Here is a 15,935-nt window from a genome sequence, read left to right as displayed (position 1 = left end):
GATCAGGAACAACAAATTAAAATTAAAGCAATAGAACATAATATCATCAACAAATATCATGGCAGTACAAAACATGGTGAAACAATATGTACAAATACAAAATATAATAAAAACTCTTCCACTTATATCATATCCTTCATTTCCAAAATTCAATAACATTTCTGCATACCATTTTTGTAATAGCTTTACTCTTACTACTTAAGCCAATTTAGTTTGATCCTATAATGAAACGTAGAAACATAAAATTGATAAGTAGATAGTCCCAAATACACCAAGAATTTATGCAGAAGCATCACAAAAGATAACAATATTATGATGCATGTTTAAACATGACTTTCAACCAAACATCTCAATTAGTACATGAAATATGATAATATACCCTCCCGATACACCAATACTCTTGGGTGCATAAAGCAATCCCACCAAAACACAATGCTTAAACAGCTTAAAAATCATGTGGCATGATAACCATACTCGAACACATTCCAATAATGCCTAAAAGGGTCGTTTATTAATTAAAGCATACATTCTCAACTCATTAAGCAACTTGTTAACACATCAACATGATCAATATAATGAACTAAGCAAATAACTTAAATAGACACATGATGTAAAATTGGAATTTTAGATGAGCACAAACCGAAACCAACTAATAGCTTCTGACGCCTTCTCTTTCCCTTTGTTTTTGGACTTTCACCAACTTCCTTAACTTCAATTTATAATCAAACATCAAAATCAAGTTAGACAAATACAATTTAGCAATGAGAAAACATTAATCTAAATCTATTAAAATGATGAAATTAGACAAAGTGAGACCCTAACTTCACTTCTCAAAACCATCAAAGAGCACTCTTCCATACTCCAAACTAAACTTTAGAACTCATCCAAAACTTCAAGAAACCATTCAAATATTTTTCAAATCTGAAATTATTTATTCTAATGTTAATTTGAACTCATAAATACCAAGAATCTAACCTAGAATCATCAAGAAAACATCAAAAATCAGCCTCTCCCTCTAAAGTGAAATTGACATGAGTGAAGTAAAGAAAGAAAGTGATAAAATCAAGCTTACGAAATTGAAATGATGATGAGTTGAATGGAAAATCATGTTTACCATGTTGAAATTGAGAGAATAAAATCAAGAATTTTTGAAAGAAGATGAGAGAATGATTGAGGGAATTAAGAGAAAATTTGATCATGAATTGCGAGAAGAAACCATTAAAATGAAGAACGATAATTGTTCCCTCTTTGAATTTTTAAGGTATAGGTAATTTGCCCACATACCCTAGGGCTTGAGCTAATTACCAATTAAAGACCTCACCTCTTTCTAATTCTATTTCCTACTCTTAAGACATTTACCCCAATAACTTTGATATTTTTTTTTTTACAAAGCCTCAAAATTTTAAATATTTGATACTAACAAATATAAGGCTAATTACTAATTATTACTCACTAATAATGAATTATAAATTCAACCTGACACTTGCTCTCTAAAATCTCTCAGTTTAACTTCCCGAAATGTTTCAGATTATTGATTCCCATAAATTATGAAATTTTCGACACTAAAAATTTGGGGCATTACTTCTAAACGCCTCAAGCATTATTATTCAAATTTTTTATTTTTGTTATTTCAATCCATTTTTACAATAAAGAGAGACTCATGCTGGTAACTTTGATGAGCAAATCATCATCATGATCATATCCATCTTGATGTAAAAAATCCCAGTCCAAGCCCTAACTATCGTGGCAATGGAAATGTCATTGTTGACTTTAAAAAATACATATGAAAAAGCTTAAATTAAATCGGGCAATGAAGTCAAAATATAAAAAAAGAAATTCCTAATGTGAATTAAAGCCACCATATATGTAACCACTAACAAAAACAAAACTGATCGCAACAGAAACCACAACAGGGAGGTCAAAACCCCACCCATAATAGTCGAGAAGGCACAGACATTGCCAATGGCCAAAAGGTTGGAGACAGTGTATTATTTTTCCAAAGAAAAGGGAGAAAATGGGTTTGTGAGAATGAGTGACCAAAAGGAAGTCAAAGATTCCTTCTCGAACTCGTTGGTGGTCAAAGAATGATATAGAGGTTCGAGAAAACAAAGAAAGGGTCGACAAGACCAAAATACAGAAAAAAAAAAACAAACAAAAGAAACATGAAATAATGAGAGAAAGAAAAAGGAAGTGGGAAGGTATTAACCAAAATGAGTGCTCACACTAGCCAAATGTTCAATCAATTGCTATTGAATGAGAAGGATTTTATCACCAAGATTTGCATGACACGTTAGCCAAGTGGTTACAACAAATGGAATATTTATACAACTTGTTATGATAGTTATCCTCCAATGTTCTATAAATGGGGTCCTTTTTCTCTCAACTATAGGAAGGACTTTATGAAATATTATAATGATTATTTTGCATTATTATTAGTCTTTGGTTCTTCATAACTCTTTAATAGAGCTTGGTTTATATGGTATCAGAGTCGGAAGTAAAACTATAAAGACCATCTCGCTCCACACCATGCAAGAGAATTGTTGTAACCACCTAGCTAACGTGTCATGCAAACCTTGGTGATAAAATTCAGTTCATTCAATGGTTATTGATAGAACATTTGGCTAGTAAGAACACTCATTTTGGTTAATATTCACCTGTTTACTAACTCGTTTTTAGAGAGCATACATAGAGCATCAATATAAATCAAGCTATATGAAGAGCTATGAAGAACCAGAGACTAATAAGGCTACAAAATAATCATATATTTTATAAAGTCCTTCCTAAAGCAAAGAGAAAATGACCTCATTTATAGAACATGGGAGAGAATAATTATCATAACAAATTGTACAAACATTCTATTTGTTGTAACCGCCTGGCTAACATGTCATGCAAACATTGATGATAAAATCCAGCTCATTCGATAGCCATGATAAAATGTTCGGCTAGAGTAAACACTCATTTTGCTTAATAGAAGGTGAATGAGAGAGGTGTAAAAGAAACTGAAAAGCTACCACAACTTAATGGTAGTGTGGTAGAAAAAAATAGAAGAATGAGGGAAAAGGAAAAAGAAAGAAGAAAGCAATGTGAAGGGAAGAGAAATTAGGATGGAGGATGGATAAGAAGAGAAAGGACGAAAAGAGGCCGGTGGGCAAGCTTCGATTGAAGCACAACATCATTGTCTCAAGAGGCTAGGGTTAAGCTTACTTTTTTTTCATTAAAAGGGGAAGAGGAAGTTCACATTTAGTATAGGGATAAGATTTCGCCTTCTTGACCAGCCCCCTCCTTTCACCATTCACCTGTTGAAGGCGGATATAGAGGGCGTAGCTTTTTTTAGAACTATTAATTGTGTTTAATTAGGGCTTTGGCCCTTGTTTGTAACCAAAAAAATTAAAAATTAGTCAAGGATAGAAAAATGTAAATTTTATTATAATTATTCCACCTCACTTTGTGCACCTTTCATTTTTTTTTTTATTTGAACCATGCATCATCCATTTTACTAAAATACGAAAACCTTTTATGCAAAATTTTTCAAAATTTAAATTATTACTATTATGGTATAAATGAATTTTATCACTAATTAAAATTTGTTTTTGGCTAAAAGTTAAATTGCTAAAAGATTGATAATTTTTAAAAATTAGGAGAAAAAAAAGGTTCCATTTGATTTAAGAAAATATTTTTAATTTTTAGAAAATCAATTTTATTTTTTAATTTTTTTATAATATTAAAAATATGTTTGTTAAATAAGAAAATCATGTATTAGGTAAAAATATGAAATTGTGATTCCACACCATCCATATCTTTTTCCAATAGGAAAATGACAAATCAGATTTTTCACTCCCAAATCAGGAGGAAAATCCGACTTGTCATTCTTCTATTTAAAAGGGAAATGGATAATGTGGAATAACAGTTTGATACAATCCTTTCTCATACATTTGGTACTTATTTTCTCATAATAAAAATATGATAAAATAAGTTTCTATATTTATATGGACTCAACTATGATCAAGAATTTGATATTTACAAATTGTTATCAACAAATGTTGGTGTAGTGGTAAGATATATTGTATTCTCAAAGAGAAAACTCAAGTTTAAATCCTACAAATAATATTGTTAGGAGAGACATCCACGAATCCGAAATGATTAGTATGCATGTATCATAAAATATGCATGAAAATACCTTAACCATAAAAATTTATTACAAAAATATTTAACAAAAACAATTTTGTATCCTTAGAAAACATTTTAATTTTTAATTTCACATATTTTATTTTCATTTTCAAATCATTTTAATTTTAACCAAATATATGTATTTTTTTCTAGTATTTGAGAATCAAAACCACCTATATTTTCATAAAGGGTAAATAGAAAAACATATTTTTACATCTAAATTTAATTTTAATGTTGCAGTTGGTATCTATATTTTTTTTTGTCTAAATCGGCACTCGAAATTGACACCTTTCGAACATTTTAATGTAATTTTGCAACATTGTTAAAACGAGATAATGTGCACCAATTAGGTTGTTACATAAGGCATACATATCATGTCAATTAAAAATTATAAAAATAAAAATATTATTAAAAATTCTAGCAAAATGTAAAAATGTTTTTTTATAAAAATGGATAAAGTTATATAAAAACTAAAAATATTTAAAATTTTATAAATTGCAAAAAAATCTCGAATTTATCTAAAATTTAAAATATAAAAATTCATTGAAATAACAAATTTTTTAATATATCAATTCTTAAAAATAGAAAAATTTAAATAAAAAATTTAAGCGGCATCGACCGATAGTGAATTTCGATTATTGGTCAACTAATCAATAAAGGTCAATTCTAGCCAAAGTTAGTAACTTATTTATCTTTTTAACTATAATTTAAATTTAAATTTTCTTTTTATTTTTTAGTTTTTATAATTTTGTAAAGCTTTAACAATTTTTCAATTATATATATATATAGTTTTTATCAATGTTGTTTAATCTGAATCAATCAACTAAACTAGTTGGAAAAACTAATCTAGAGAGAAAAGCTAGATCGATTAACTTGCGAACTATTCAAACTAGTTGAATCAAGTAAAAGAAATAATTAAATCAACAATTGATTCATTAATTATTATTCAAATCATAACATGGAAATCATTCTCCTATGACTAACATTGTTGAAATAAAACGTATCTTATTATTATTCATTAATTAATTTCAAATCATAAATTTTATTATTTATTATATATTATTTTGATAAAATTAATAATATTTTTTATAAATTTTATATTTCTTTTCTAATTTTAAAGTATTTGCATTTACTTGATTATTGGTTCACCTCATTCTATTTTGATAATGTTAGAAAATGAAATAAAATATTTAATGGAAATAATAACAAGGACTTTGAACAATGAAAACAGAGTGTTTATTTTAGGCTTTGATAAACCAAAATTGTATGACAATGGTGGTGGTGCATCCAAGGAGAGGTGCATCTATCAAGTGGTGAAGGTTGATCTGCATTAAATAAATAAATATTTATATTATTAATTTGTTAGTGGGAATGGTCGTATTCAGTCCGATTCCATCATCTCTGCTAGCGTTAAATACTGAACCTTTCAACGGCCTACAGAAAAATTCCAAGTGAATAAAGAAGCTAAACAACAAAAATATGTCTGCAGAGCATTTGCTGTTAACCGTTGACGATGTCGATGATCATAACCATGATGGTGGTGTGATGAAATTCCAGATTCGTGATTTGAGGAAGGTATCGGATGCGGGCGTTCCTATACTAAACGGTATCAACGTCGGTATCCCTAAAGGGAAGATCGTCGGGATCATCGGACCAAGCGGGAGTGGGAAATCGACGCTGCTTAGAGCTCTTAATCGCCTGTGGGAGCCTCCATCCGATACGGTGTTCCTTGACGGCCGCGATATTGTTGACCTTGATGTGCTTGGACTTCGCCGTAAAGTCGGCATGCTTTTCCAGCTCCCCGTTTTGTTTCAAGGTACAAAATTCGCTAACTATATTTCTCAATTTATTTTCCTTTCCATACTAGTTATCTAAATTTTGTGTATGAATTTCCAGTTAAAAAGATGGATTTTTCGAATTTCTTTCAAATGTCTTCTCACTTAACTGTATCTGATTCACCGTGAATGGATTTCTAGGAAGTTTTGATGAAATTTATGAATTTATGTTTATAGTTATTACACTGTAATTAACTGAATATAATTCAGAGTTGCTCATAAAACTGTTAATCACAAATAGCAAGGAGGAAGCTGAAAACTTTGAGGTTTTAGGATCTAATTTTTCCAGATTTATTCTGATTATCAATCCGGTAGTCCAACAATGGTTGGTGATTGCTTATGTTGTTTTAATATCCAAATGTTTCTCTATGTTTGCTTATTTCTAAGTGTTCAAAATTAGCAATAGAATTGTTCATGGTTCATAGCTTGAATATATTAAAATTACGTATATTTTAAATTTAATTTAATTTAATTATTGAATGAAAACTTATTCATATTGAATCAGATTGTCCGGAATAAGAATATTGTATTATGTAGTGTTTTTATTATTTAATAATTGCATTAGAATATTCTATTATGAAGTATTATCATAATCTAAAATAAAGTTGATGATAGGTTTCAAGTTGATTGTTTTAATGGAAACAGACAGGTCATGGTGTCCTTAACTTTAACATCTTTTCTTTAGAATCATATGCTTACATATCTACTATTTCTTTTACATCTTTTTTCTTTTTGAAGATTTCTTTAATTTTTAGCAAATACAAATCATTAAATCTTTATCAACTTTTTGGTACATGATTGAAACCTGATTACTAAAACAAAGAGTAAATCACTCTATGATTATGGATTTTGGTACTTAATTACAATTATTTATCAATCTTTTCTTTTTATATTTTAAATTTATTTGTCGTTTACTATAAATTAGAGTTCTCTTAAGTTTTTAATTGAAATAGAGAATTGATTTAGTAGACACTAGACATAGCTCCTTGGGTTCATGAAAATTTCATTTTTCTGAGAAATAAATAATTTAAATTAATAGAAGGAAACAATAAAAGTGGTTTTGGCCTATTTTCCATAAACTGGTATAAATATTTCATCCAATATAAATTTGATATGAAAAAAAAATGGGAGATTTTGAAGTGTGAAGGATCTTTGAGGTTCCACCAATGGCAGGTACTGCAATTTTGAGGCACCATAAACAGTTTCAGCTAACAATTTACAAGTCTCAAATGTGAATGCTTAAGCTTACTTGAGTTCATTGAATTTGAGAATTTAACTGTTTTTTCCTAGGGAAAAGATTCAATTAAGGAAGTGTATTGATGCCAATGGGGCCTTGAACTTTTAGGTCCCAATTTATGTCTCACCATGTGGGGGGTTGGTATTCACATTAAAGTAGTCTAGTTATGTTCGTTAGTTTGATTAGTCAATTATTTCTTTTATGGATGTAATACCAAAGGTAAAGATGTATCGATCTTTTCTCAGGCACTGTTGCAGATAATATTCGATATGGACCAAACTTGAGAGGAAAGAAGTTAACTGATGTTGAAGTTTCCAAGTTGCTAACACTGGCTGACCTTGATTCCTCCTTTCTCAGTAAAACTGGTGGTGAATTATCTGTTGGTCAAGCTCAAAGAGTTGCACTTGCTCGGACACTTGCTAACGAACCTGAGGTAGCCTGCCATAACCCCATCTCATTTTCCGAGGCCCAAGCTGATATGTTTGCACTTAAACTTTACTGCAATTTCCATGTTTTGCTGAACCATTACTTAAAGATCATTTCTTTCTTGGATATTGACATCTCGAATTTCAGTTCCTAGGTTTTGTTGAGGTAGCCATACCCCCTGATTCCAGCTGATATGTTTGCATTCAAACTTTGCTGCATTTTCCATGTTTTTCTCTGAACTTTTACTCCGGAATAGCTTGGTTTCTTTGTTAGATATTGACATCTCGAAATTTCGGTTTCAAGGTTTTGTCAATTTAGCCATACAGCCCTGATCCCCAGCTGATCTGTAACTTTACTTGAATATTGACATTAAGTATTACTTCAAAATAACTCAATTCCTTCTTTTGAATATTGACATCTCGAGTTTCAGTTTCAAGATTCTGCTGAGGTAGCCATTACCCCAGGCCCCTGTTTATGTGTTGCATTTAAACTTCACTGCATTTTCCATGTTTTTCGGAGCTATTTCTTGATTCCCTTTCTTGGATATTGACTTGTCGAAATTACGGTTTCAAGGTTTTGCTGCTGGATGAGCCAACAAGTGCCTTGGATCCGATTTCGACACAAAACATAGAGGATGTGATAGTGAAGCTTAAGAAGAAAAGGAGAATGACAGTTGTAATGGTTTCACACAGCATCAAGCAAATCCAAAGGGTTGCAGATGTTGTTTGCCTTCTTGTGAATGGTGAAATTGTTGAGATTTTGAAGCCTAATGAACTCTCTGAAGCCAAGCATCCCATGGCACAAAGGTTTCTTCAGCTAAGTTCGTAATTTACTTTTCTATAATAGTTGTTATATTTCCCTTTTCTTTGTGCTTAGGATTTTATGTTAATTTGGTTTAAACAATGTTCAGCATTGCAAGTTTATTTGTTGTATCTTGATGCTCACCTTGAGCTCGGCATGTCCACTCACCAGGCAGATAGCTTGCTTGGAAAGGTTTTCTGTTTTCTAATTTCGAGTCAACTCAACTTGAATTACTGACTAAAAACGAATATATACCATTGAGAGATCTTATAACTAAATTATCAAACCAAATACAATCAGAATGGACAAACCTTACTGAATTTTATCGATTTTGATCGGTAAACCATCGTGCTTATGCCGGGTAATGATTTTGTTCATTATATGTTCAACCATTAAGAATTACATACTAAACATATACTGGAAAATACTTAATCAATAGAGGAGAACCAAACCCGCTTACAACCTGGTGCAAACGCAATAAAGTTGAGATTGTTAGAAGTAACTTTAACATAATTTTGAATGGTTGTTAGTTGGAGAACGAAGAAAAGCAAAGAAATAAATAGGAAAGCAAACAGTGCTTAGTCCCATTAGAAAAGCATAGGAAATCAAGCTGTCTCTATCTCATAAGATTATTATATGATAATTTAGCATGTTTTTTAAGCATGTAAATGCATCAATCCTAACTAAGCCAAATCCTCACATTACCGATTTGTTCTCCTGTCAAACAAGTCAGCTTTACATGTTTGAAGCTTCGATTCATCGGAAGACCCAATGTTTACTTTCGTACACGGTCCTAAGCCGATCACTACTACGGTGTTTTCCAACAACAAGAAGCATCAGCAAGCAGTTAAGCAACTTAAGGTATGTGTGCTTCAACGAGGAGACAACCCATTACCATTGCTTTTAATACTCTTTTTTTTTTCTTTTCTTTTTTTTTTTTTTTTTTTTTTTCATTTTCTTACATGACATCAAAGAAGGGTTTAAGATGCCATCAAGAAAGATGGACAAGCCCTTTTGTGATTTCTCGAGTTAGGGAGAAGCCCACTCGAAGTAGTGGCAGCGAGCACCTCTGGTGACAGTCCAGTTCCCACAGCCGAAGAAGACACTTCCTTGCTTTGGCCCAGGCTTCCGAACCATTCCTTTGCTGCTCTTAACGCCACAGAAACAATAAGGGTGGTACTGGAATAGGGGCATTTGCTGATCTTTTAGCTTGTGGGGGTGATGAAGAGAGAAACCCGTGTTCTCAGGCATCGGGTTCCATGTCACTGGACCATCGCTAGCCTGCCACATCAGTGAGTTTGTGATAGCGAACTTAAAACCCTGGCGCATCAAGAGGGCAAGCAAGCGAGCTGTGTTTTTGGCATCATCAAGACCACAATGTGCACGTCCCTGCCACACCAGGCCTGCCATCTCGACTGCCTCCTTCAGATTGCACCTCCCACCACCAAAAACCTCACGGAACGGAACTTTTAAGTTTATCCACCTGCCAAAATAAAAACAAGAAAAAAAAAAACCTTATAACATAAATGGCTGTTTTGACAAGGTATCAACATTATCATAAATTGTTGTAGTATACAATTTCCAAATAAGCACATATTGAGATTATTTACCGGTTAAAGTAAGGAGGCTTCCGGATCTTCTTAAACTGGCACTCAGATTCCAGCATTACTCGACAATCCCAGTTTGACCATGTCACCACAGCAAAATTTGTGTTCTTTATGCCTTTCTTCTCAAGCCATTTATCATGCCTAAGGAGAGCCTCACTCAGAGTAACACCTCTATCTACCTAGAACACATAAATGGGGATTTAGAATAGGCTCACAAATCACAGTGGAAAAATTGAGAAAAGAGCGTTATCAACTGCAGTCAAACATCACAATCTAACTTGTCCTGACAGTGACCAATCTGTAGTCTCAAACCCTTATTCAACATCAAGCCTAAACAGGAATACATCCTGGAATGTGTTACATAGCCAAAAATAATAAGAAATTGATGCTATTGCCAGGTACATGCAAATTTTCTAAGTTTTTGTATGCACTGACGGTGCTAGGCAGGTCATATCCGCTTGGATATGCATAAGACACGAGTGTCAGATCAAGCAAAGTGAAGAGTTGGAACAACATAACAATAAAGTATTATCAATACATGTAACAAAAATCAGAAAGCAATTAGAGCAAACTTAGGAGGCACAGACATGTGGGCAATCCTTCCTTTAATTATCCAAGGAGAAATAATCCCTGGATGCCTGTTCATGAGCAACATATATCTTGCATGGTTAAAACATACACTGATACAAACAAGTGTATAATTGTATATAAATACTTTTTCTCTAGTAACGAATTTCCCATGTCAAGCTTAGCTGGAAAAAGAATAGATTGATATCGATAGGACCTTAACAAGATGTGTTAAGAGCTAAATATACCTAATTCCTATTATGACAAAAAGAACTCCAATAAATAAATTCATGAGATTGTGTTACTGCAATTGCAATATCACACACATATTACTCAAAGTCGTGCTGCCCAACTGGTAGACATAAGAAATTTGGAACTGACCTGAATTTGCTGGATGCCAGTCAAATCTTTGCAGAAATCACTCAGGAGCTGATTGCAAGTTGGCCGTACATATGTCTGAAAACATGCTTCCAGCTGGCCAGTAACACTACTCACAATGACAGAAGGAAACTCGATTATCTCTTGTGGATGAGGATTTCTCTCCTTGTCACAGGTAGCCTCAAAGTCAATTACCACAAAGTACTGAAAGTCTTGGAACTGGAATTCATACGGGTATCCATGTGTGACCATATTGAATGGGGCATAATGAAATCGGTTATCCATGGGAAAGTGGTAAAACTGGCCCCCAAAAGCATTTGGCGGGTATGGCTGCAACTTGTGGGTGTCAGGATAGAAGGTCGACCAAGAGCCAGACTCATGCTGAAGGGTAGGTTTGTGGTATTCCATAAACTGCCCATTTAAAGAGCAAACAGGTTCTACAACATCCCCACCTGGGTGAGTACAAATTTCATCTTTATGCTCTGGAAGGCCTTCAATTGAGTTCCCAGTACATTGCAGGTTGTATGGGAACCCCTTCGTCTGGAGGCATTTTAAGGTCGCCTCGCAGTTCTGCATAGTTTCTGCATAAAATAAAAAAAAGTAACAGCATATCAGTAAAATATCGAACTTGACATATCACCCAATATGACCCACATTAATTCCTCTGCATCAAATAACAAACATACAAATACCAACTACTGACACGAAGACGAAGTGCAAAATCACAAAACAAAAGGAAAAATAGAAGGTAAAATTTAAAAAACATGAAGCTGAAGATCTGTTGTTAATTGTGATGCACAAGTCCAGTATTACAATTTCAGGCATCCTAAAATGTTTTGTAAAACTATCCAGGCACTCACACATTTGGCAGCACATGAAGCATAAGAAAGGAAACTCTATGAGAGGTTTACTTTTGGAAATAGTAAGAGAAAGCAATAACCACTGGCAGGAGGGAAAACCAGTGACAGACAAACCACTAGAAATAAGACTCAAGCTTACCACAGAAAGAGACAAAAAGTTCAAAAGAACTTGTAGCATGTCTTAAAGGCTATTAAACTCACCAGCATGCTTCACTCAGTAATACCATATATTAGATCATAATAGGCAAATCATGCATTACTGCCTTCAGCAATACCCCTTCACATTTCACTTCCTTAGTGGAGCCTCAAACAGATACTTTGGCCATGCCCAAGAAAATGGTAGGCTAAATAGGGTTCAAGAAATGAGAAAGAACTTCTCAAATTACGACATTCAAAGATAAAGCATGCCACTTTCTTGGATTATATTCCTCCATCAAACTTATAATTTGAAGGTGAAAGACATAGCTAAGAAGGTGCAAAGTCATTTTCTATTTAACATCTCCATGGGCTGAAATTCAAATAGCCAATAAAAGTGACTTCTCAAATGCTAAAAGACCTCCAAATCGCCATTCCTTTCCTGAGCCCATCAATGAAATTGCCTTCCTAAATGCTAAATGAAGACTAAACTACCAAGCTATTCTGATAAAATTGATGATGAAATGAAAATCAAGAATTTATTATGTTAAATCAGCCTCTAATAACCCTCCAAACCACTCATTGCTGCAAATTTTTAGAAAGAAGTGGTGATGTTTATAGATCACAAAGAAAGCCTTTAAAGTCATAATTCTTCGCAGTAGTATTGATCAGTAATTTTATGTTAAAATTTGAAAATCTCTCCAAAACCAAACAACACTTCTGAATTCAACCAAGTGAAAATCTACATTACTCCAACTCTTCATTATTCTTTAAGTATGTGTGTCCGACACCTATTTCCAACACATATACATGGAAATTATAGAAAATTGAACATACATGTGTTGGAACACATTTGAGCATGAGTAACACAGGTAGAAACTCAAGTTGCTCTACTTCTTATAATGATGTGAAACAAGACCAGTCTTCTTTTTCTTGGTTGTTCTAGTAAATATTTTCCTAACACTTCAATAGTAACCTTCTATGACTGGGAAAAGGAGAAATAAGAAAGAAAATAGGGAAGATCTGGGAATAAAGGGCACGAAAAAGAAGGAAAGGTTCATTGGGATCAAAATAAATGAATCAACTAATTTGTGAAGTTTCCTTAAAACAAATTATGGCAAAACCAAAATATACACGACTAAATTTCATTTCAGTAACAAAAGAAGAGAATTCCCATATTATGATCAGTTTACCAAGCTGTTCATCAAATTGTCTTGCAAGACTATGAATGCAAACAAGAGCCATGCATAAGGTATATCTCATCTTTGTGGACTTCACAGAGTTTTCAGCCAGCTTGGTAAGCATTTCAGTTATGTCCCAATTTAGCTTAGAGCCTACACCACTATCTCTGAACATCATTACAAATCAGAAGGATGCACAATACAGGCAATGAATTTTCCTAGTCATGAAGCCTCAGACACTTGGTATGGTGCCAAAACTGTATTTCTCTAAAATTTCATTTAGCTCATCTTTAAAACTTACATTTAAACTTTCTTTCTTTGGGTGTAAATATATAGCTAGAACTGGACCGCTATGCAATTAAAAAATGAGTAAAACTGATGCTATGGGGTAACCTGAGTACATTAGAAATACTCAAATTTTAGAACATTGATTATACTATCATCTCTTGCCCAAAAAAAAGGGGAAAAAACTAGACTATCATGTCATTCACAGAGCCTAGCCAATCTCATTTAGCTATGCTGAACGAGGACCTAACTACATGGAGACCAGTTATACTTGTTTATAAGAATGATTGTCGAACTTTCCTGAAATACATTCAACACAAGACCCATTTTATGAATATCTTTCTATACAAATTTTGGGTAATGCCTGTCCAATCATAAACCTTTTAGCTAACATGAAGAAATCTTACGAGATATGTATGTTTTCACGACTATATCAAATCATACATGATATATTTGTCACTAGATCTTACAGAAGTGAAACTAACATGCTAAAGCTGCCCATCGATTGATCCAAGCCCAAATTTACACCTAATTTCTAGTGAAACTGAGCTGAGACAATAACAATAAACCGTAAATCTAACACTATTCCATTGGATTTAAGGGAATCTAAATCCTATAGGCAGTACATTGCAACAAAGAGTAACTTCACCAAGACAGATGTGTATGAAAACAAGGCTATTCAATAGAATAGGGTACCACAAAAGAGACTAACAGGCAAAAAAAGGTGCCAAATTATCTAGAAATAGTACAATACGCCACGTAAATCTTCTCCGCATGGTTACTGCTTGCTTAAGACTAAATAAGGTTGATTCAGCTGGATAACAGATAGCTAAGAACTAAATATGTAAAAACAGAATTACATCTCTTCAAATCATTTCAATTAATAAACAACACATTCAATTTATAAATCCGATTTCAGATCAAATACACCAAGTTAATACCATATTTTGGCAAGTAAGCTGATAGATAGTTCTTAGTTTATCCAATAAGTGGTACCAAGTAAAGTTTCCAAAACAAAAATTACATAATTGAGTATCATACAAACTTTAAGTTAGCATTAGTTATGTTCAATGTCAAACCAGAATTCTAAAAACCTTCAAATATAAGGCACCATATTTCACACCAGTCCAACAGGAACCCTAACAGACCTCCAAAATTCGATTTAAATTATTCAAAAAAAAAAAAACTCAGAACTAAAGCAACCTGGAAGAAGATAAAGCAAAGCGATCTCAACACTGAATAAATAAAGCAATAAAAAGAACTAGATTTCTAAGAACAGCATCAAAAACCCATCAAGACAATGCCAACAAAATTTCGCAAAAAAAAAAACCCAGAAATCAAAACACCAGAAAAACAAACAAATAAATTCAATCAAATAAACTAAAACCCATAACTCAAAGCAGATCAAAGTTCAAAACTTTAAACCCAAAAAACCTGGGAAATTTAAAAAAAGAAAAAAAAACTAACCTTTATTTTCAAGGGCCATCATGATCTTGTGTATAATTAAGATCAACCGGCAGGTACATCAGATCCTTCTCTTTTTTCCCTCACCTGTAACAAATAATACTAAATAAATAAATAAAACCCAGAAAAAGAAAATTTTCAAACAAAAAACGGAAGTGTGAAAAAAAGAAGAAAAAAATTGCAAAGAAGAGGACCTGTTGATGCTACAGAGAATGACAAAGGGAAGTTATGTATAATATTAAGAATGGAAGTCGTTTTTTTCCTTTTTCTTTTTATTTTCTTAATAATGCTTTTATTTATTTACTTATTTATTTCATTAATAACATTATATGATTTCTGGGATAATTCTATTTATGCCCCTATAGTTTTACTTTTTTGCAGTAAAGCGTCTGTATCTTTTTCCTTTTACCTTTTCGTGTTAATCATAAATTTTAGAATTCATATATTTGGCAATTAATGGTATATTTCAAAAAAACAAAGTGAATGAGATTTTATTTTAATTATTTATATTTATATTTTTTGAGTTAATCTTGTTACCATAATCAAATTTTAAATATATACCTATATTTAACAATCTTTCAATCATATCCTATCCATTATCTTTGTATTTAATAAATATATTATAATTTATATTGTGAATATTTGGTAGAGTTTTATGTATGGTAAATCAACAATAACATAATATTTTATTACTAATAAAATAAAAAAATAGAGAACAACTTACAGATAAATACTATGATTAAATATAAATTGAAACTCAAAATTTAAAAACTCTTAATCTTAAACTTAAACTTAAATTCGAGACTCGAAATTCAATATAAAATATTAATTCTAAATCATAAATTCTAAATTTAAAATCTTAAAAATATAATAATTAAATTTAATGTTCAATTATAATTAAATAAATCTGTTAGTATTCATTTATAAATATTTAATTACTTTTCAGATGTGATATTATTATTGAAATTCATTCGCAAAGAAAAAAAAAGTAA

The 15,935-nt window shown here is 32.1% G+C and overlaps 2 protein-coding genes across 2 annotated transcripts; one reads left to right on the top strand and one right to left on the bottom strand.

Annotated features, from left to right (window-relative positions):
• The first annotated feature begins 5,428 nt into the window (after positions 1–5,428).
• On the top strand, positions 5,429–8,674 carry LOC105776494 (ABC transporter I family member 17). The gene is made up of 3 exons (XM_012599165.2): positions 5,429–5,983; positions 7,485–7,672; positions 8,239–8,674. The coding sequence occupies exons 1-3, from the start codon at positions 5,647–5,649 to the stop codon at positions 8,491–8,493; spliced, it is 780 nt and encodes a 259-aa protein (XP_012454619.1). The 5' UTR covers positions 5,429–5,646; the 3' UTR covers positions 8,494–8,674.
• Positions 8,675–9,066: 392 nt separating this feature from the next.
• On the bottom strand, positions 9,067–15,218 carry LOC105776493 (uncharacterized). Its single transcript, XM_012599164.2, has 5 exons — positions 15,138–15,218; positions 14,947–15,030; positions 11,022–11,599; positions 10,077–10,252; positions 9,067–9,949 (listed from the first exon to the last, which is right to left on the bottom strand). The coding sequence occupies exons 2-5, from the start codon at positions 14,966–14,968 to the stop codon at positions 9,496–9,498; spliced, it is 1,230 nt and encodes a 409-aa protein (XP_012454618.1). The 5' UTR covers positions 14,969–15,030; positions 15,138–15,218; the 3' UTR covers positions 9,067–9,495.
• Positions 15,219–15,935: the final 717 nt, after the last annotated feature.

Source organism: Gossypium raimondii, chromosome 10 (assembly GCF_025698545.1).
Source record: "Gossypium raimondii isolate GPD5lz chromosome 10, ASM2569854v1, whole genome shotgun sequence".
Lineage (NCBI taxonomy): Eukaryota > Viridiplantae > Streptophyta > Magnoliopsida > Malvales > Malvaceae > Gossypium > Gossypium raimondii.
Note: the sequence above shows the minus strand (reverse complement) of the source record. Positions and strands in the feature narration are given on the sequence as shown.